General features: G+C 38.7%; 1 protein-coding gene across 1 annotated transcript in view; it reads right to left on the bottom strand.

Annotated features, from left to right (window-relative positions):
• Nucleotides 1-21,940, bottom strand: part of wdr27 (WD repeat domain 27) — a 64,605-nt gene that overhangs the window by 21,160 nt on the left and 21,505 nt on the right. The window contains exons 23-25 of the mRNA XM_051125292.1: nt 18,079-18,176; nt 9,631-9,733; nt 1,837-1,935 (exon numbers count right to left, since the gene is read on the bottom strand). Coding sequence (XP_050981249.1) covers nt 1,837-1,935; nt 9,631-9,733; nt 18,079-18,176 — 300 coding nt within the window. The remainder of the gene's footprint in view (nt 1-1,836; nt 1,936-9,630; nt 9,734-18,078; nt 18,177-21,940) is intronic.

The raw sequence follows: 21,940 nt of genomic DNA, 5'->3' as shown, positions 1-21,940 counted from the left end.
ATGTATATTAAAAAGGATAGTTCACCAAAAAATGAAAATTCTGTCATTAATTTCTCACACTTATGTAATTCCTTCATCTTTGGAACACAAATTAAGATATTTTTGATTAAATACTTACTTTTACTACTTGTTTTTACTAATACTTTTTGTGTGCAAAATTTTTATTTTTGTTTTCATTGCAAACAAAAAGTATTCTTGTAGCTTCATAAAATTATGGTTGAACCACGGATGTCACATAAACTATTTTAATGATGTCCTTACGATCTTTCTGGGCCTTGAACATGGTAGTTATATTGCTATTTTTGCAGGGTCAGAAAGCTTTTGGATTTCATCAAAAATATCTCAATTAGTGTTCCGAAGATGAACAAAGGTTTCACAGGTTTTGGAACAATATGAGCAATTAATGACAGATTTTTAATTTTTCTGTGAACTATCTCTTTAAAATTCAAATTGTGTACTATAAATATAACGGATTCTTTTATGCAGTAGCTTAATGTCAAACATAACTGACATCAATAATGAGTCAAATCTTCTTTGTGTAAGAAACATGTATGTAGAGCTTTTAAATAAATCACTTATGAGTCTGAAGGTTAGGATGTTGACTTAGAAGCCTACAGTGGCATGCAAAACCCCTTGCAGAATCTGTGAAACTATGAATAATTTTAACAAAATAAGAGAGATCATACAAAATGCATGTTATTTTTTATTTAGTACTGTCCTGAGTAAGACATTACATAAAATATGTTTACATACAGTCCACAAAACAAAAAAATAGCTAAAATTATTAAAATAAAGTTTGGTAACCCTTAGTTCTTAATACTCTGTGTGGTTACCTGGAAGATCTACTGTTTTTTTGTTTTGTTTTCGTGATGGTTGTTTATGAGTCCTTTGTTTGTTCTGAACAGTTAAACTGAGCACTGTTCTTCATAAAAATCATCCAGGACCTTCAGATTCTTCAGTTTTCTAGCATCTTTTGCATATTTGAACTCTTTCCAGCAGTGACTGTACAACTGAGGACAACTGGACAATTGAGGGACTCAAACACAACAGTCACGCATATGTAAGGTTCACACATTCACTGATGCGCCAGAAGGAAACATGATCCAATAAGAGGCGGGGGGTTGAAAACCTTTTGAATTTGAACATCAAGGTAAATTGTGCTCAATTTGTCTTCCGGGAAACATGCAAGTATCTTCTGTTGTTTCCAAAAGGTAGAACTAAATGGAAAAAAATGATATTTCAACAAAATAAGAAAAAATTGGACACTTTCTTCCTGTTAAAAAGTTTTCACCCCCCTTTGAAGTGGGTTATTTTAATAATTTCAGCTATTTTTTTGTCTTGTATACTGTATTTTATGTAAAATATCTAACTCAGGACAGTACTAAATAAAAAAGAACATGCATTCTGTATGATCTCTCTTATTTTTTCATTTGATTCACATTTTCACAGATTGTGCAAGGGGTTCCCAAAGTTTCGCATGCCACTGTATGTGCAAGCAGGTAAGCATGGCAGCTCACTTAGTTTTGAAACAATGCTAGATTATAGTGCCTACAGTGTGTTGTACTGTTCTTGATATTTGTTCTAAATTCTTAATCTATTAAACTTTTAATTCTTAAAATTAAAACCTATAATTAATTCATCCCAAAGCAGGTAATATACAAACAGTTTTGTAGATAATTTCAGTCTTTCAGGTGATGCAATGGGTTTTCTTATGCCTATTGGCAGACAAAATAAATGCAATTGGTGACTAAAATGACTTCAACACTAGTCATTAGGTGCACTGGTATTGTACAGTATAATTAGTTGTTTTAGAGTTACTGTTTAATGAGTTTTTACCTCTGGACTGGCAGGGTTGAAAGCCACATTCAGGACTGTTTCAGAGTGTCTTGGGAGCTTATGGAGAAAGTTGCTGCTGCGTGTGTCATAAACATAGGCCTGGAAGAAAGGTTAAAAAACAAAGTCTCAGCACAGCACATGAAACACATATTATTAACATCAATATTAGAGGCACAATATGTAAGTTTTCGCTGCTAGAGAGCACATATTCAAAAAACAAACAAAGAACCAAAGGCGTAGTTTGCTGATGCTGTGATTGAGTGTGGAATCATGGGAGTTGTTGTCTTCATCCCCACAGCTGACGCAATCCAATGGGACTCCAATGGGCAGAAATCATGTCTATGGATAAGTTAATGTATTAAAGACTTAGTAAGGTCACTGTAGTATGAAGCATGGTGGGGCTGAAAATGGTGGAGGTGGAACGAGGACGCTGGAGTGATTGGTAATGACAGACGAGCGAGATACACGGCTCGAAAGCAGTGGAGCTTTTGCAATGCCACAGTCGACCGCTTCCACTTCTTCCGGTCATGCATATGTAAGAAAAGGCAGTGCTGTTTTATCATACTAGATACATTTGAGTGTGTTGAAAGTTTGGTTATAATGCTACTGTGTGTTCGTTACCTGTTTAATAAAATGCATGGCATATTAAAGTGTTTTTGGGGTTTCCATGTTTTCTACAAAATAAAACAAGAAAATCAAGGGTGTATGACGTCATTGGCAGGCGATGCAATGACACGGTCCTTACACTAGTTACAATTGCTTATTTCTCTGGATTTAAACATTCTTTAAAACATTTGGGATAAGTACACAAGTCAGCAAAATATATAACACTGTTCTAGTGGTTTTTGGATATTTTAATCAAACATCTTGCATATTGTGCCTTTAACTAAACTGCTTGCATTATTACATATTCACCCAGTTTGGAAAATTATAGAAACATTCAGATACTGTCTTTAGCTTCAGCCTCTGAGAGACTTAAAAACATAAAAAAAATATCATAACAACCCCAGAATTTTCAGTGGTAGTGTAACTGTTCTTTAACAAGGATTTTCTGCATATTACTTACAGCATCTACAGAGAAAATCTACAATATCTGTCATTAACAGATAATCGCTGAAGATGTAATCGCTCAGCAGACTGGTTGGATTCCTCCATATGTTTCTTATTCAGACCTCTTAGGAAATACATGGGTGTTCTGTGAAAGACACAGGTCTCGGTGCCAGAAAAAAGCCAAAGATCACTAACAGGTTTTGCAACATCTAATTAAGTGTATATTTAAGGCATTTAGCAGATGGCCTTATCTAGAACAACTTACAAATCAACGTCAGCTTGCTTTAGCTTCACATGTAAAACTGAATGTTCAACAGATATGAGGCCCATGAGATCGGCCAACACTGTGTCCAAATTAAAACATGATGCAACAAGGGGACAATCAATTAAAGCTTTCCTGTTCAAGTTGTATCACAACGAGCTACCAATAACATTTTATCAATGTTTAGTATTTATGGTTGGGTAGCTCTGCCATAGTGAAATCTAACTGGTCCAAATGCATTGCTAAAGTTCTCTTACATTCATCCACTTACGTTTGTTCATAAATGGAATTAACCATATTGTTCCAAAAGTGCATGCATTTCTTTCTTCTATGGAACATAATAGAAGATATTCTGAAAAACGTCTCTTTGGTTTTTTTGTGCATACAATCCACTCTCATTGTATGCTTCACAGAAGAAATTGACAACGACGGTGCATAAATGATGACAGATTTTTTATTCTGGGGAAAACCATTCCCTTAAACTGCTTCTGATAAGTAATGGCAACACAGATGGTTAAAAGTTTAGGAAAATAGCACAACTTGCCATGTTTTCCATGTCCTCAATCCTAGATGTGGTCAAAATCAATCACTTTTTGTTGATCATACTTATGGCTTACTGTTGCTTATGGCTTAAATATAATGTGGCTTGGAATTAACGCAGTAATGGGGTGCTGATAGAGCTCCATTTTCTGTGATTGTCTTGTGAAATATAAAATGCATCAACAAATTCATCTGGCTTATGGAAGTCTCAAGACAGCCACAAATAACAGCATAGTAGCTCACTACTGTTGTCTCCGTTCGGCTTCCAAAAAACACTGGAAAGCGGGTGGTGCTGTGGAGATCTCCTCAAAACTGTCCTGCTTTACCCAGTGTCGACGATTAATAACAGCTATCAACACGCACATATTATTCCACTGACTTGAGCAAAGACTAAACACACATACACAAACAGAGCAGAAGACGGCAGTCCTCCCACATTGACGAAGTAAATGGTGACACATATGGAAAAGTAATTGTTCAAAAAGACTAAAAATACTCTGTTCCAAATTTGGCTTACGATTTTTGATTATAAGAAAAAATGCAAGATGTATGTAAATTTAATGACAGCAGCACAGCTGCACGAACTCCACATGTTTGTAAAATCTGATGATCTTGATGAGAAAAAAATTAAAGAGCATCTTGTGCTTCATTGGAATCAAGGATGTCTAAACATCTGTAGAACAACATTTACATAATCAATTTTACTTGAAACTAATCAAATTGTGTTCAATTGACCTAGAAATAGTGCCAAATGTTCTCTGTAAAAACCTAAATCTAGGTCATTCTTGAGCTAGAGACAAAAGCCGCTATCGCGTTTCATTTTTCATGAAATCGTTGAGTAACATCTACAGTTTTTTTCAAGGTCGTTACCACAACAGCTCCGTAAAAGATACTTTTTCCTCAGAGTTCTTTCAACAACAGAACACCATGAAAGTATGGATACCCCACTGTTTTCCTCATATGAGAGAATTGTTTTGACAATTCTGGCAAAAGACACAAGACATGGAGAAGCTCAGCAGTAAATGTGATGCAGCTGCTGGATATGATAAGACATACTCAGAGAGAGAGAAAACTAAAGAGGTCAACGGAAAAAAGTGGTCCAGCGAAACAGAGATGATTGTAGGTTCCTCTCAAACTAGCCCTCCAGATAGCAATTGTGGTGTAAATTTAATGCGCAGTTTAATGCAGTCTTTCCAACTTGTCTGTCTGTCTATCTATCAATCTATCAATCTATCAATCTATCTATCTATCTATCTATATTCTAAATCAAAGACTTCCTAGACAAACTTTGTAATTTCATTTGGTGCAGAAATTATATATTCAACTTTAAAGAAATAGTTCATCCAAAAATTCTGTCATTAAAGGAGAAGTTCACTTCTAGAACAAAAACTGACAGATAATTTACTCACTTGTCATCCACAAATTTCTTCAGTCGTAAAGAAGTTATGTTTTCTGAGGAAAACATTTCAGGATGTCTTTCCATATAGTTGACTTTTATGGTGCCCCAGAGTTTAAATGCAGCTTCAAAAGGCTCTAAATGATCCCAGTCGAGGAAGAAGTGTCTTCTCTAGCAAATTGATTGGTTATTTTCTAAAAGAAAATTACAATTGATATTAACCTCAAACACTCGTCTTGTCTAGCTCTCCGTGAAATCGCTGCAGAAGTAGCGACCCAGTGTTTAAACATGCAAAGAGGATCAAACGCCCTTTACGAAAAAAGGTAAAACAGCGATGTAGGACAATTTTGACGTTGAAGGAGAAAATGAGATGGGAGTTTTTTTGACCTACCCTAACCGTCATGAACCGGAATACATAGAGTTCACACACAGCTAGACAAGACGAGCGTTTGAGGTTAAAAAGTATATAACTTGTACATTTTTTTAGAAAATAACCAAACGTTTCGCTAGGTAAGACCCTTCTTCCTTGGCTGGGATCGTTTAGAGCCCTTTTGAAGCTGCATTTAAACTGCATTTTGGAAGTTCAAACTCGGGGGCACCATAGAAGTCCACTATATTCCTCAAAAAACAATTTCTTTCTGACTGAAGAAAGAAAGACATGAGCATCTAGGATGACAATAGGGTGAGTAAATTATCTATAAATTTTTGTTCTGGAAGTGAACTCACCCTCATGTGGTTTCAAACCTGTAAGACCTTCGTTCATCTTCAGTACACAAATTAAGATATTTCTGATGAAATCCGAAAACTTTCTGACCCTGCATAGACAGCAACACAACTTCCATGTTCAAGGCCCAGAAATTTTGTAAGGACATCGTTAAAACAGTCCATGTGACATCAGTCATGAATGTACATCGAAGACTGACACGGAGAGAGGAAATTGTTGAATAAATTTGTTATTTTTGTTTTCTTTGCACACAAAAAGTATTCTCATAGCATCTTAAAATTACGGTTGAACTGCTGATGTCACATTGACTATTTCAACGATGTCCTTACTACCTTTCTGGGCCTTGAAAGTGGTAGTTGCATTGCTGTCTATGCATGGTCAGAAAGCTCTTGGATTTCATCAAAAACATCTTAAATTGTGTACCGAGGATGAGCAAAGATCTTTTGGGTTTGGAAAAACACAAAAGTATGTGATTAATGACAGAATTTTCATTTTTGGGTGACTGTCCCTTTAACATTTAACCTTAGGCTGTGGATCCAGAACACTGTCTATATTTGCCTCTGTCTTTACAGATTCAACTCCATTAAGAGATCAAAGAAACCCTGTTCTTACCTATAATGTGAGAAATGTGGTATTCAGCAGTCCTGAATGGCTTTTTTATTACCACTGTCAAGACACACAGGCTCACACTGGGCCAGAACAGGATTATCTGATTTACAACTATTCTGTACGTTCTGTACAATGCTTGTAAAAGTCTGGAGGTACTATGTGTCACGCTGTTGCTGCAGGATGGAAGACAGGATACAACGTACGGAACAAATCTAATTTTAATTACTTTCACGAGGAACAGACAGGAACACAGAGCGATATCCACACACGTAGAAACACACTAATCAACAATATGCAACAATAAAGACCGACAGGGAACTAAACACAAGGAGGAACTTAAATACACAAACTAATCAGAACATACACAGGTGAGGACAATGAAACACTCAGGAAGAAACAAGGAGGGCGTGACTAGGGTGACGAGAGGGCTGAGTCCAGGGAGCACATAGTGAAATCACAACATAAACACACGATGACAATAAGGATACGTGACATTACCCCCCCCTCTCACAAGGCGCGACTCGCGCCGTAACACATACACTGGGGTGGGGGGGTGGGCGCCCTGGAGGTCCGTGCTGGACAGACACCGGGTACTTAGGGGCGTACCTCCAGGGCGGATCAGGGAGTTCAGGAGGCCATGGCCGGACAGACAGTTCAGGTGGCCATGGCGGGTCTGGGGGCTCAGGAGGCCATGGCCGGGTAAACAGTTCAGGTGGCCATGGTGGATCTGGGGGCTCAGGAGGCCATGGCCGGGTAAACAGTTCAGGTGGCCATGGTGGATCTGGGGGCTCAGGAGGCCATGGCCGGGTAAACAGTTCAGGTGGCCATGGTGGATCTGGGGGCTCAGGAGGCCATGGCCGGGTAAACAGTTCAGGTGGCCATGGCGGGTAGCCCCCCCCCAAAATTTTCTTGGGGAAATCTACAGTACTGCCAGCCCTAGAGAGCGCTGGATGAAGCGCCGGCTCAGGAGGGCGCGCTGAAGGAGGAGCCGACTCAGGAGGGCGAGCTGGGCAGAGCTTCGGCTCTGGAGGGCGAGCTGGGCAGAGCTCCGGCTCTGGAGGGCGAGCTGGGCAGAGCTCCGGCTCTGGAGGGCGAGCTGGGCAGAGCTCCGGCTCTGGAGGGCGAGCTGGGCAGAGCTCCGGCTCTGGAGGGCGAGCTGGGCAGAGCTCCGGCTCTGGAGGGCGAGCTGGACTTTGTCTTGGCTTATGAAAAGCACCAGGAACTTGATTTGACTCAGGAGATGTAGCCATGACGTGACTTGACTCAGCCGTGACGTGACTTGACTCAGCCGTGACGTGACTTGACTCAGCCGTGACGTGACTTGACTCAGCCGTGACGTGACTTGACTCAGCCGTGACGTGACTTGACTCAGCCGTGACGTGACTTGACTCAGCCGTGACGTGACTTGACTCAGGAACCACAGCCGTGGCTTGACTTGGCTCAGTAGCTGCAGCTGCAACTTGACGTGACTCAGGAACTTGACTTGCCTCGGGAAACGCAGCTGCAATTTGACTTGATTCAGTAGCTGCAACTTGACTTGACTCGGGGAAAACAGCTACAACTTGACTTGACTCAGGAAGGCTGGGCGGAACCAGCGGAGGGTTAAGAAGGCTGGGCGGAACCAGCGGAGGATCAGGAAGGCTGGACGGAACCAGCGGAGGCTCAGGAAGGCTGGACGGAACCAGCGGATGCTCAGGAAGGCTGGACGGAACCAGCGGAGGCTCAGGAAGGCTGGACGGAACCAGCGGAGGCTCAGGAGAATTAGGGGAGATAATAGGAGCAGTGAACTCCAGTGGGATTGCCCTGTCCATAATGTTCATTTCAGCAATCATGACTGGGGACTCAGGCTTGGGGGCCATCTTGGCTTGGGGCTCAGGAACGGAGGCCATCTTGGCCGGGGGCTCAGGAACGGAGGCCATCTTACGTGCAGATTCTGGCGTGGCGGCCATCTTGCGAGCAGGCTCTGGTGTGGCGGCCATCTTGCGAGCAGACGCTGGCGTGGCGGCCATCTTGCGAGCAGACGCTGGCGTGGCGGCCATCTTGCGAGCAGACGCTGGCGTGGCGGCCATCTTGCGAGCAGACGCTGGCGTGGCGGCCATCTTGCGAGCAGGCGCTGGCGTGGCGGCCATCTTGCGAGCAGACGCTGGCGTGGCGGCCATCTTGCGAGCAGACGCTGGCGTGGCGGCCATCTTGCGAGCAGACGCTGGCGTGGCGGCCCGAGGGACAGGGCTCTGGGCGGTGGCCGGCGGATTAGAGCGCGGGGATGAGGCCGGCCGCATCGGGCTGAGGACAGCGGTGGAGCTCTGGAGGATGACTGGGGATTTGGGACTGGGCTGACGGTTCGAGCCGTTGACACGGTATGTGGAGGTTCTCGGCTTAGGGCAGGCGGGCGCGTTGCGCTGTGTCTGGGAGGAGACTGGAGGATGAGACCTAATCGGACTCTGAACTTCTTCTACTTCAAAATCAGATCCGTTTAAATAGAGAATCAGATTGATTAGCTCGATCAAGGGGAAACTACAAGTGGGAAGCTCGCAGCGTATTGTCTCATCATCCAGCCCCAAAACAAACACAGCGCCAAGAGAAGTTTCGTGCCAGCCTACCTGGTGGGAGAGTTCGATGAATTCCTCCACATACCGTTCCAACTCACGACCGTCCTGCCGCAGTCTCCACAAAGCGTCCTCAGCCCAACTCATCTTCTCTTTATAAGGTCGGTCTTTCTGTCACGCTGTTGCTGCAGGATGGAAGACAGGATACAACGTACGGAACAAATCTAATTTTAATTACTTTCACGAGGAACAGACAGGAACACAGAGCGATATCCACACACGTAGAAACACACTAATCAACAATATGCAACAATAAAGACCGACAGGGAACTAAACACAAGGAGGAACTTAAATACACAAACTAATCAGAACATACACAGGTGAGGACAATGAAACACTCAGGAAGAAACAAGGAGGGCGTGACTAGGGTGACGAGAGGGCTGAGTCCAGGGAGCACATAGTGAAATCACAACATAAACACACGATGACAATAAGGATACGTGACACTATGAGTTATTGGTCTTATGAATTCTAATACACCTTGTGACACCATAAAACACTCCACTAAAACAAGCAGAAGCTATTCTCAATAAACACAGGGAGAGGAAACAGAGACAAAGCATACAGGACATTGTAGCAGGAGATATATTACAGCAAATCTACTCACAGAATGGTCCTCTGAGCCAGTAGTTATAAAGCGACCGCAAGGGGAGAAGGCCGCAGTGCAATGGTGACAGCGGTTGACGTGGCTCTCATAGCGGCGAATACACCTGACAGAGATGGACAGAAAGAAAGATACATTAGTTAGGTTTTGTAAATAATTATTGAATGTGTCTAATTTACATTTTTGGCTACCTAAACTGGTTTGTAGGCACTTTGTGAATAATACGCAAGGTTATGACATTAAATACCATAAGCTAATGTGACTCAACTTTGCCCTTTATGCTTTAATTCAAATATTTATCCATTAGGATCCACTTACTTGGACAAGTTTACATTGTACACAATTGCAGTATTCACATTTGACACAACCAGTCAGAAAGAGGTTTAAAAAAAGAGTAATCACTCAGGAAAATCAAGTCTCTGGCATGAAAAACAAATGGTCATCTGTTCTTCAACTAAATCTGTTTAAAACCAACTTTTCATTTCCAGGGCTAATTTTGGCTTTCTTTGTAGACATTACCTTCTTTAGTATGTAAATATTCATTGAGCAGACACTACTTATTCAAAGCAACATGCAGCAGATAGGAACCATCTTCTGGAACACTGAGATGACTAAGAAGACATCAAGTATGTCTAAAACCACAGAATAATTTTCACTGGAGAAGGACCACACATCTGGAGGCTGTGTTTTCTTCATGAAGGTGCTATCAAATAGTCAGGATCCATGTTTCATCAGACTCCAATGTGTTCCAGAGGGACTAAGTAAACTAATGTGGGAAGAAACTTTAGAAAGCACGAGACGACGCTTCTCTTTGTTACTCCCGTGCATGATGGGGGTTGTGTTTTCAATTGCTAGACCACATTTCCCTGCATTCTTCTAGTTTATTCCTAATGATGAAGATAACATTACATACTGGGAAAAGCTTCAAGTGAAAAGAAATATAAAGCCATTGTAAAAAAAAAAAAATGAATTCAATCTGTATACAACGTAGTATTTCAAATGGCCAGATAATGGCCAAAAGTAATGCACAGAGGGGATATATGCACAATATTTGTTTTTAATGACTCTACAAGTTTGATCAAAACTCCGTTAAGGTATTTAACTGACATAACTATTTGGCAAGGCAAAGTACAGCTTATCATCAAATATGGGTTTTATTTTACTATGTAAAAAATGCATGGAAAAACATAAAATAAAGCATATAATGACTACAATAAAATCAGTTAATAAATATTTCATTGGTTCTCCCTTGTTTTGGATTATAGCTGCCATTCAACTGGGCATTATTAAATAATAATAACTCATTACTATATATGTGACCCTGGACCACAAAACCAGTCTTAAGGAGCACGGGTATATTTGTAGCAAAAGCCAACAAAAAATTGTATGGGTCAAAATGATCACTTTTTCTTCATGCCAAAAAAACATTACAATATTAAGTAAAGATCATGTTCCATGAAGATATTTTGTGAATTTCCTACCGTAAATATATAAAACATAATTTCTGATTAGCAATATGCATTCCTAAGAACTTCATTTGGACAACTTTAAAGGCAATTTTCTCAATATTTTGATTTTTTTGCACCCTAAGATTCCAGATTTTTAAATAGTTGTATCTCGGCCATACATCAGTGGAAAACTTTCAAATGATGTATAAATCTCAGTTTCAAAAAATGTACCCTTATGACTGGTTTTGTGGTCCAGGGTCACATATATACACATACATAAGCCTATCATTGACCTACAGTCCACAGCGATCCATTTTGAAATTGAATTTGTTAATAAGTACTATATAGATTTAGAAGCCATAAGACACACAGCTTTGTCGATCATTGTGTGTCTTCTTTGGGTGAGAAGTAACAATAATGAATTCAAACAAACATGTGCTCATTCGCTGGGAATACAGAGTCTGCGCTTTGAGCATCCACAATTTAAAAAGTGCTTTTTTTTTTTTAAAAAATCCACAGAGGGGAAATTGCCCTTAGTGCTTAACCCTAAACTTTTTACAAATATAAACTATGATTTGTGCCTAATGAGATCATTATGCCATTAAGAAAGTCACAAAATGGGCATATAAAGTGATTTAATGCTAGCCCACCTCCTATCATCAGCCTTTATGGACCAGCACAACCATATAATAAATTAACTCTTTTAATGAGACTACACAGACTGCCAAAGCATGCAGTTTCTGTCCATACAATAAAAACGAAGCAAACAAACAAACAAAAAACCTGGTGTAGACACAAGCAGACAACTCGAGAGATATTAATATAAAGGTCAAAATATATTGCACTGCAACAAGAGACGAAAAACATCACCGAACAGCTTGCCTGAGGTTTCTGCTTATCACATGAGTGGATCTGGTTGTTGTGTTCAGTCTGATTGCTTTGCACGCCTTTGTGAATCTAGGGTGATTTTCTGAAGGTTTGGGTCTTGATTCACATCCTGTGTGAGCCATGTTAATCTGCTTCTTATTACCAGAAAAGATTATGCTTTAAAAGAAAGCATAAACAAATTTATTGTGTAAAGCCCACATATTTTCTTCACATTTAGTCAACAACCAGAGCGGAAACGAACATCATGCCAACCGGAGAACCGCCAGAGAGACTCTGCATGTCTGCAGACACCTTTAAAAATCGGAACGAAAATAAACTGTTTTATTATAAAAATAAATTGTATTATGCAATGGCAATTTTGAATAAGATCTGATATGATAACAGGAGCAAAAAAAGTAAAGCTGAAAGCAGCGTTGAAAGCGCCCACACACCCAGGTTCGCCGCCACCCAGAGGTTTTAGGAAAACAGCGAATGGTGAGAAACATGCATTTAAAGTGGTAAATACAGGAGGAATATGTCAAAGGAATATGTGCCAAATTTCCTGCTGCCAGCTGGTGGCGCTATGACTATAACTGAATATTGGCATGTAGATCTCCTCAAGGACTTTAATCAAACATATGAAGTTTGGTGCAGATTGAACATGGTATGTTTGAGTTACTGTAAAAAATGACATATCCTGTTGCCAACAGGTGGTGCTATGATTATAACTGAATATTGGCCTTTACATGTCTTTAGGCCAGGGCTCTTACCAAACATGTGAAGTCTAGTGCAGATTGGACATTGCATGTTTAAGTTAATGTAAAAGAAGTAATTTCCTGTTGCCAGCAGGTGGCGCTAAGATTATAACAGAATATTGGCCTTTAGATGTGTTTAGGCTAGAACTTTTATTGAACAAGTGATATTTGTGGCAGATCGGACATTGTATAGAGTTCCTTTTACAACAACTTCCTTTTACATTGTGAAACATCGAACTTTGTCAGGTCGCCACAGATACACCCTTTAACGACAACTCAAGATCTTCACAATTTAACATTGCAAAGGCCTTAAGATTAGATGGACCAAATATAATACTGATGTCATTAAATCTCTAGAAGTTTGTTAGAGCATAAAACATGCCACTTCCTGCTGCCAGCAGGTGGCGCTATGACTATAACTGAATATGGTCCTGGGCATGTGTTTAGGACAGGACTCTTACCAAACATGTGAATTTTGGTGCAGATCGGACATTGTATGCCTGAATTATAACAACTTCCTATCTCATGGCAAAACATCAAAGTTTGTCAGGCCGCTACAGACATGCCCTTCAACAAAAACTCAAGATCTTCGCAATATAACGTCACAAAGGGCTTTAGATTACACTGAACGAATTTGGTGTTGATCTGTTTAAATGTTTTAAATACACCTGAAAATGGCAAAAATGGCATGAAACTTGCCAAGAAAACTCAAAATAACTCAAAATGACTTCCTGTTGGGATTCAGACTTCGTACCAGGTGACTTTTTTGTAGGTATTGGTGTGTTACATGCGTCTACCGAATTTCGTACATGTACATTAAACACAGTTCAAGGGGTACTTCATTGAAATTTTATAGGTGGCCCTATCGAGCCATTTTGACACACCCACTTCTAAAACCCATGTCAGATGTAAAGTTTCATCTCTTTTGGCGTGTGTACAAAGTTTCATGAGTTTTCGAGAATGTTTAGGCCCTCAAAAATGCATTTTGGCGAATAAGAAGAAACTGAGCAATTCCAGTGGGGTTTTTGCACCATCAGTGCTCGGGCCCTAAAAAAATCCCACAACCTCCAAGAAACCACCCAGAACACTCAAGCAACTGCATAACACATGCACAACAACATTTTCTTGTCATTTTGGTTATTCCCCATTCAAGCAGGTCATATGAATGATGATAAACAAGCTATCTGAGTGTGGACTCCTTGTGGCGTGTGGAACTGTTTGGAATCTATCCCAAAAAGAATCGATTTTTCTGATTCTGAGGCACTGGGAATCAATTTGTTCACTTTTTGATTATATATATATGTCACACACTAATTACATAAAAAAAAAAAAAAAAAAAAAAAAAAAAAACCCATAGAGGTTAGTGTTAAAACAACTTTCCTGTTGTCGTTTAGAACTTCACATTTCAAGTTGACAAAACTTAAAATTGGCACTAGCACTAATTCATTAATAAATCACTAGCAAAGAAAGAAAGAATTTAAGGATGTACAAACGCTAAAAAAACACTTTAGAGCACGTTGACCGAGTAATCATGGTCGCACCAGAGGTGCCCTGACCTCCTGTGCTGCTGAAGACAGTGATGTTTCAGAGAAGAGTTTTTAGAAAGTCTTCAGAAAGCACTTCAGTATCTGTTGCCAGTATTTCTCAAACATAATTCAAAATCCACAGGACTGCTGCTCTCCTCTTAGCCTGAAGTTCAATATACTACTTCATACCTGAAAGGAAGCATTTTAATTGTGATATGCAAAACATACAGTCCCAGAACAGAAGATGAGATGTTCCATAAGCATCAGTCTTCCAGAGCTCCTTGGCTTTTGGCTGAAGGTTTTGTCTTGGCCTGTGGAATGATGTCACTTGTGTTTTAAATGAAGTCTGGGGGGAGATAAAGCCATTTCACGTGCTTGAAGCCGGAGCACTGTCAAAGAGCCAGCCGTTGGAAAAATGGAAAAATACACACAAAATGGCCTGTGCTGAAAGACTTCGTTGCCAGACCTCAGTTTGTCAATGACTGCAGGCAAATGATGTCACTAATTCTCACATACGCTCCCGTCCATGTTTCCTGTGTTTGACCTGCATTTATCTTTAGTATCCTGTCTTAAGTGTTTTTCATGATTTCTTCTCTTTGACAATTTTCCTTTCTCTTTTCCACTGAAACTAATTCTTCAGAGAAGTGAAAAAAAAGCTGTCCAGCAAGTTTGTTTTAGCCAGTCGCTGTAATGATGCCATTTTTCTGTAACTCAAGAGTGATCAGTCTCATGGTTTTTACTGCTAATGTGACATTCTGTGATCCCATGAGCAAACATGGCAGAATTCAACTCCAGGGGGGTCATGCGGCAGCTGAAAAACTGCCATTGAGATGAATGGGAAAGCTAACGGATAGCTTTCTCTAGATATTACAGACCTCCTTGGGGAGGAAACTGTCAGTTGTGAAACTTACAGTAGGTTTACATAATATATCGAACTTTATTTTAAAGCAGAGAATTCATGCTTCGTGGAAGCTGTTAGTTTCTGCAGGAACGGATGAGATTGTTAAATTCTCCTGACTTGAACCTGACCTGGAACTCGGTGCAAATATTTATCAAGGCACGTAAAAGGTATTCGACACTTTTTGGAGTTTGAAAGTAGGAGCAGGACGATCTCCAAGCATAATAGGATGCAGGATGTGTAAGTATAGAAGCAATTCACACCATTTCACAAAGTGAGGGAATAAGAGAAGGGCATGATATATTTCATCCATTCCTTCTGCTGCCCTTATAAGGTAAATGGAACTAAATGGAGAGGTTCAGGTGCGGAATATCTATACAGGCATGAAATATCACTAAGTTCGGAGAAAAATATGTTCAGAGTCTGGAACTTTCCGCACAGATTCTTGTACCTGTAGTTGCTGTCTCTGTTCTAGTTCTGTTTCTCCTTTCATAGGAGCATAGACGGGTCCAAAATACTTTTTCCACCCTGATGCATTCACAGCATGTTCTTAAAGGAATAGCTGACTCTCCCTAGTTTGTTTCCAAAGCCGTGGGACGTACTTTCTGATGTTAAACATAAAATATGACTTTTTAAAAGAATATCCTAGCTACTGTTTTCCATATAATGAAAATGAAAGAGGACTGGCTCTGTTAAACTCCAAACAAACAACTGAAAAACACCATAAAAGTAACAAGATTATTGTTTACAGAGGATTTGATTGCTAAGAAGGTGACTAGTTAGTAGAATAAAATAAAAGATTTTTGTATTTATATATTTATATATACACTGCTGTTCAAAAGTGTGGGATCAGTAAGATTTTTAATATTTTTAAAGAATTATGCTCATCAGGGCTGCATTTACTTGATCAAAAACATAGAAAAAACAGTAATGTTGTGAAATATTATTAGTTTAAAATAATTGTTTTCTATTTTAATATATTTTAAAAATGTATTCCTGTGATGCAAACCTGAATTTTCATCAGCCATTACTCCAGTCTTCAGTGTCACATGATCCTTCAGAAATCATTCTAATATGTTGATTTATTACTTTTATTTTCACTGTTAGAAACAGCTGTGCTGCTTAATATTTTCTGGAACCTGTGATTCTTTTTTCAGGATTCTTTGATGAATAAAATATATTATGCTCATCAAGGCTGCATTTACTTGATTAGAAATAAAAAACTGTAATATTGTGAAATATTATTACAGTTTAAAATAATGGTTTTCTATTTTAATATATAACACATCATCCTTCAGAAATCATTCTAATTTGTTGATTTATTACTTTTATTTTCAATGTTGGGAAACAGTTGCTTAATATTTTTTTTGGAACCTGTGATTTTTCAGGATTCTTTGATAAATTAAAAGTTAAAAAGAACAGCATTTATTTAAAACAACAATAACAAAATAAGTCTTTGCTATCACTTCTTTTTTAAATCAATTTAACACGTCCTTTAAATAAAAACACTCATTTCTTTCAAAAAAGAAAGAATAAAAATATACTGATCACAAATGTTTAAATAATACACTTATTTTACATTGAAATAATATTTCACAGTATAACTGTTTTTTCTAGGTTTTTGGTCAAGTAAATGCATCAAGAGTTCTTGTGTCAGAACCAATTCATCATAATAATGTCAGATAACTTTGATAGAAAGGTATGTAACAAAACATGGTCAGGCCAAAGTGTCACATCAAATTTTTGGTCCCAAATTTTTATTGGTTTTAATGGTAGTCCACTGTATGAAGAATTTTTGGGTATAATATGTCAGGGTTTACTCACTTACACAAATAAACTATAGTGTCTTGCACCCGCTAGTATATATATATATATAAAAAAAAATATATATATATATATATGGTGTCTGAACAATTTTTGGTTTGACAGTGTGTGTGTGTGTGTGTGTGTGTATATATATACACATATTTACATATATATACATATACATATATACATATATATACACACACGCACACACATAAGAATGATGACCAATTTGGGCAAACTGTTACTTTAAGAACATTCTTTTGAAAGTTGAAAAACACATTTTGTACTAATCTGTTGTCCCATGAAGAAAGAAACAAAACCAGAACAGAGACAGAGACTACAGGTACAAGAATGTACTGAAAGTTCCAGACTCTCCAGACTGAAAAATATGTGTTTACATCATCATGTAGGTGAATAGATGATCTTCAACAGATTTAAAATAATAAATATATAAGAATATTCAACCCTCACTTTGAACTATACAAGCACTAAATCAATTAGAACTAACAGAATAAAGCTTCAATTTAGAATTTATCAACAGGTTTATTTTTCAAATTTCTTTGGTGTTAGTGTCTATTTATCTATAGGTTTAACATGGTCTTACACAGATCAGCGAAGGACTGTGAAAGCAACAGTATGGCTGTGTTCACTCACTGTCCAGCTAAAGCAAAGTGGTTACTGTTAGGTCAACTGCAGAGATGGAATTCTTTCTAAAGCCCTTTTGGCTGAGGTCCGGCCATGGCTTAGCTTTGAGGGAATCTGGAAATTTTGGATTCTTAGTTTAAATGATATATGTACCTTTCTGACTAAACCTAATCCTGCTTGATCTTAACGATCTTAGGAGCATTATGTAATGGTAGTAACCCGCAAACCTATACACCCTGGGATTTGACCGTTATTCACTTCTCTGAAGGGCAGGTTATCAGTGCTTTAGTGAGGCGAGTGCTTGAAAATGTATGCTAGGCTGGAAAAACACAAGCATCATACAGTATGTAGAAGACCACTGCAGCTAACTAAATCATACAAATATTGTAACATTCATCAAAAGATAATCTGCACAAGATAACTATTCAACATTTAGGTCTGTAAATGAAATTTTACTGTGAATTTTTTAAGGTCTCCAAAAACCAGGAGATCAAGAGACCTACCTTGCAGTGCGCAGGTCCCACAGTTTCAGACCATCTGTTATAGCGCTGCTCAGGAAGAGATTGTACGATTCCAAGGCCTGTGTACAGAACGGGGATCCCTGCAATAAAAGAAACAAAGGAAAGAGTCACACCAAAAGAAACTGGCACAATTTAAGGAAATCAATGATCCTAAATAGGAAAACATTGGCAAACTTGCCAATAACTAATAAGGGCAAAATAAGGACATCAACACCTTCTAAAGATGTTCATTGTCTTATAAAATTAGCCTGATGTTTAGGGATAATATAGCAGCTTTTTAATGTTTTACTTGTTGTTTTAACCACTCTATGAGCTGCAAGTTCATGTCCGCCTTTAGATATACTTTTCAGACGTTTGGGGTCAGCAAGATTTTTAATCATTTTTGAAAGAAGACTTTTATGCTCACCAAGGGTGCATTTATTGATCAAAATACTGAGACAGAAATGGTAAAATTGTGAAATATTATTACATTTTCAAATATTTGTTTTCTGTTTTAAGTATTATGTATTTATGTGATAAAAAGCTATTTTTTAGTGTCATTTACTCCAGTCTTTAGTGTCACATGATTCTTTAAAAAATCATGCTAATATGCTGATTTGGTGCTCAAGAAACATTTTCTATTATTTTAAATTTTGCTGTAACAATCATATTATTAAAAAATCGTACGAATTCCAAACTTCTGAATGGTAGTGTACCTAAATGGCATGGAAAATGAGCATTTATTTGGTCTAAAGCATCGCATTCATGTAAAATTACTATCCTAAATAAACAGGTATTTAGTTATCATGTTGACCGGTCACAGAGGGAATGAAATCTGGTGGGAAACTGCAAACAATCTGCACGTGCGTGCTGAAAGTGTGCAGACTTTCCAGAACTGAAATTATCCCAAAAAAGTCCACAGAATGGAAATGTTTGTCATACATTGTGGAAGACCGGTGAAACCATCTCTCTCTCACCCTAACACAAATACAGATGGTTTAAGGTATCCTGCATGGCTACTCATACACAATTACATATTCATCAGAAAAATTCTCTATGAATGTGGCTTTAGAAAGTGGAACATGTTGCCTACGGTGGAAAATGTAGAGCAGCTGAAAAAAAGAAAAGGTTTGTTGTAAGCTCATTCACAGCTGGCAAGAATTCCCAGTGATCAACTCTCTTGATCCCTCTAGGCGTCTCTAATGCGTGGCCTTCTTGTTGGAGGATCCCACATGTACGTAAGAGCCAGGTTGTGTTATTGTGAAGAGATCAGACTCACAAGTACAGCAGACAATGTGTAGCGTGACTGGAGACTGGTATGCTGGTATGGAAAGTGGCCACTCAGGGAACGTGGGAGAGTGCCTGCTAGCTAAAGCCATTATACTGCGTTAGATCCGTTAATCCAGTCCACTGTCCACTTGTATACCCAACTAATCTCAGCTGACCCTCTCAAACTGAGGAGAATCTGGGGCAATGAATACTCAAAACACGTGATACACTGCTCTCATGTCATACAAGACTTCTAGTAAAGAATTTTTGAAGGCTCATGTGACATTGATGACTGGAATAATGTCTGCTGAAAATTCAGTTTTGCTATTAGAGGAATTAATCACACTTTATAAAAACTTATATATATATATATATATATATATATATATATATATATAAAATGTTAAAAAATATATTTTCTAAATAAAAAAAATGTACAACAGTGAGACCAGCAGGTACAGAGGGAGTCCCACCTCCCCTAAGCCCACTGAGTTTTAACAGACCCCCTAAAGCCTGCGGTGGGTTTGGTGGGGGGTAATTGAGAATGAATGGGAGAAAGTCAAGTGAGAGGAGGCAATGCTTCCATTGTGATATGATTGGATATGACTGGTTATGATCGGCTGTGATTCGTTTATGTGATAAATCGTGCCTCTTGTGTTTGTACGCAATCCGCGTCTGTGAATCAGTCTGAATTAACAAAATGGGGTTAATGGGAAGGCTAATAAAAAGTAAGTAAACAACTCACACACTTAGATATAACCAATTTGTCAAGTCAAATTCAACCTTCAAATGGCCTGAAAACATAATCTGTGGGGTTTTTTTGGTGAACAACTAGCTTGTTGAAATAAAAGGTACAAATACAGTGCGTTGCAGTTACAGTTCATTTTTTTCACATTTTATTATGTTGTAGCCTTATGTTAGACTGCTTTAAATTACATTTTTCCCACATCAGTTTACCCTCCATACACCATAATGACAAAGCAATAAACAGATTTGTGACCACTGTGCAAATTTATTAAAAATAAAACATTGAAATAAGTACATTTCATAAGTATTCATACCCTTAAGCCTTAACTTAAGTACTTAGTTGAAGCACCTTTATAGCCTCAAGACTTTTTGGGTATGATGCAACAAACTGTGCACAGCTGCATTTGCCAGTTATCTTCCATTCTTCGCCTCACCTCTTCACCTCTCAAACTCTGTCAGCATATATTATTTGATTGCATTCAAGCCAAGGCTGTGGCTGTGCCACTCAAGGGCATTCACAGAGTTGTCTATAAGCCGCTCTTGCTGTGTGCTTAAGGTCATTGTTCTGCTGGAAGGTGAACCTTCTGCCCAGTCTGAGGTTCTGAATGCTCTGGACTGGTTTTTCATTGAGGATATCTCAATATTTTGGTGCATTAAGCTTTCCTTCTGCTCTGACGAGTCCCTCAGTCCCTGCCATTGAAAAATAGCTCCACAGCATGAGGCTGCTACCACCACACTTTACTTTTGGGATGGTACTCTGCAGGTGATGAGCAGTGCCTGGTTTCCTCCAAACATGATGCTTGGAATTAAGGTTCATCAGACAAGATAATCTTGTTTCTCACTGTCTGAGAGTCCATTAGGTGCTTTTTTGCAAATTCAGGTGGGTTTTTAATTGTCTTCACTGAGGAGAGGATTGAGTTTGGCCACACCACCATAAAGACCGGATTGGTGTATTACAGGGATGTTTGTCCTTCTGTAAGTTTCCTCCATCAGCATATATGATGATGGAGCTCAACTAGAGTGAACATCAGCTTCTTGGTGACCAGTCTAACCAAGCCCCTTCTCCATCAATTGCTCAGTTTGGCCAGGATACCAGCTCTAGGAAGAGTCCTAGTTGCTCCAAACTTCTTCAATTATGGATAATGGAGGCTACATGTTTCTGTGAACCTTCAATGCAGCAAAATTTTTTCAGAACTCTTTCCCAGATCTCTGCCTTGACGTAAGCCGGTTGATCTCAGGGCTTGGTTTTTGCTCTGATATGCATTTTCCTTTTTAAATCATACTTATTCAAATGAATTTGACACAGTTTAACTCCACTCAAAGTGTAGTAATATCTACAAGCAATAGCGCTCCTGAGCTAAATTTCTAGTGTCCCAGAAACTTGCAATGGAATGATTTCAGTTTTTTATTTCTTACAAATTTGCAAAGTTGTTACAAACCTGTTTTATGCTTTGACATTATGGTGTATGGTGTGTAGACTGATGTAGAAAAAAAAGTAATTTAAAGCAGTTTAACATACGGCTGCAACATAAAACATGAAAAAAAATTATGAATACTTTTGCAAGGCACTGTATAATTGTTTAAATAAAATATATTGTCAACGCCTTGAGTTATTATTTTGGAATAAATGTAAAATGCTTGAAAACACTAAACTGATGAGATTTGTAACTGGTTTTAAACTGTAAAAATACATTACGGATTTTTATTCTGGTGGTAGTGTGAGTAATGTTTATTTCTGTTAACCAAGAAAATGAATAAATAAATAAATAAATACATAAATAAATAATGTGAGGACTTTGCCTCCTCATTTCAGAACACCACTGCATGCCACTGATAGAAACATACAAAT

This window comes from Labeo rohita, chromosome 13, assembly GCF_022985175.1.
Source record: "Labeo rohita strain BAU-BD-2019 chromosome 13, IGBB_LRoh.1.0, whole genome shotgun sequence".
Classification (NCBI taxonomy): domain Eukaryota; kingdom Metazoa; phylum Chordata; class Actinopteri; order Cypriniformes; family Cyprinidae; genus Labeo; species Labeo rohita.
The sequence above is the reverse complement of the archived record's forward strand: the minus strand, read 5'-3'. Positions and strand labels throughout refer to the sequence as shown.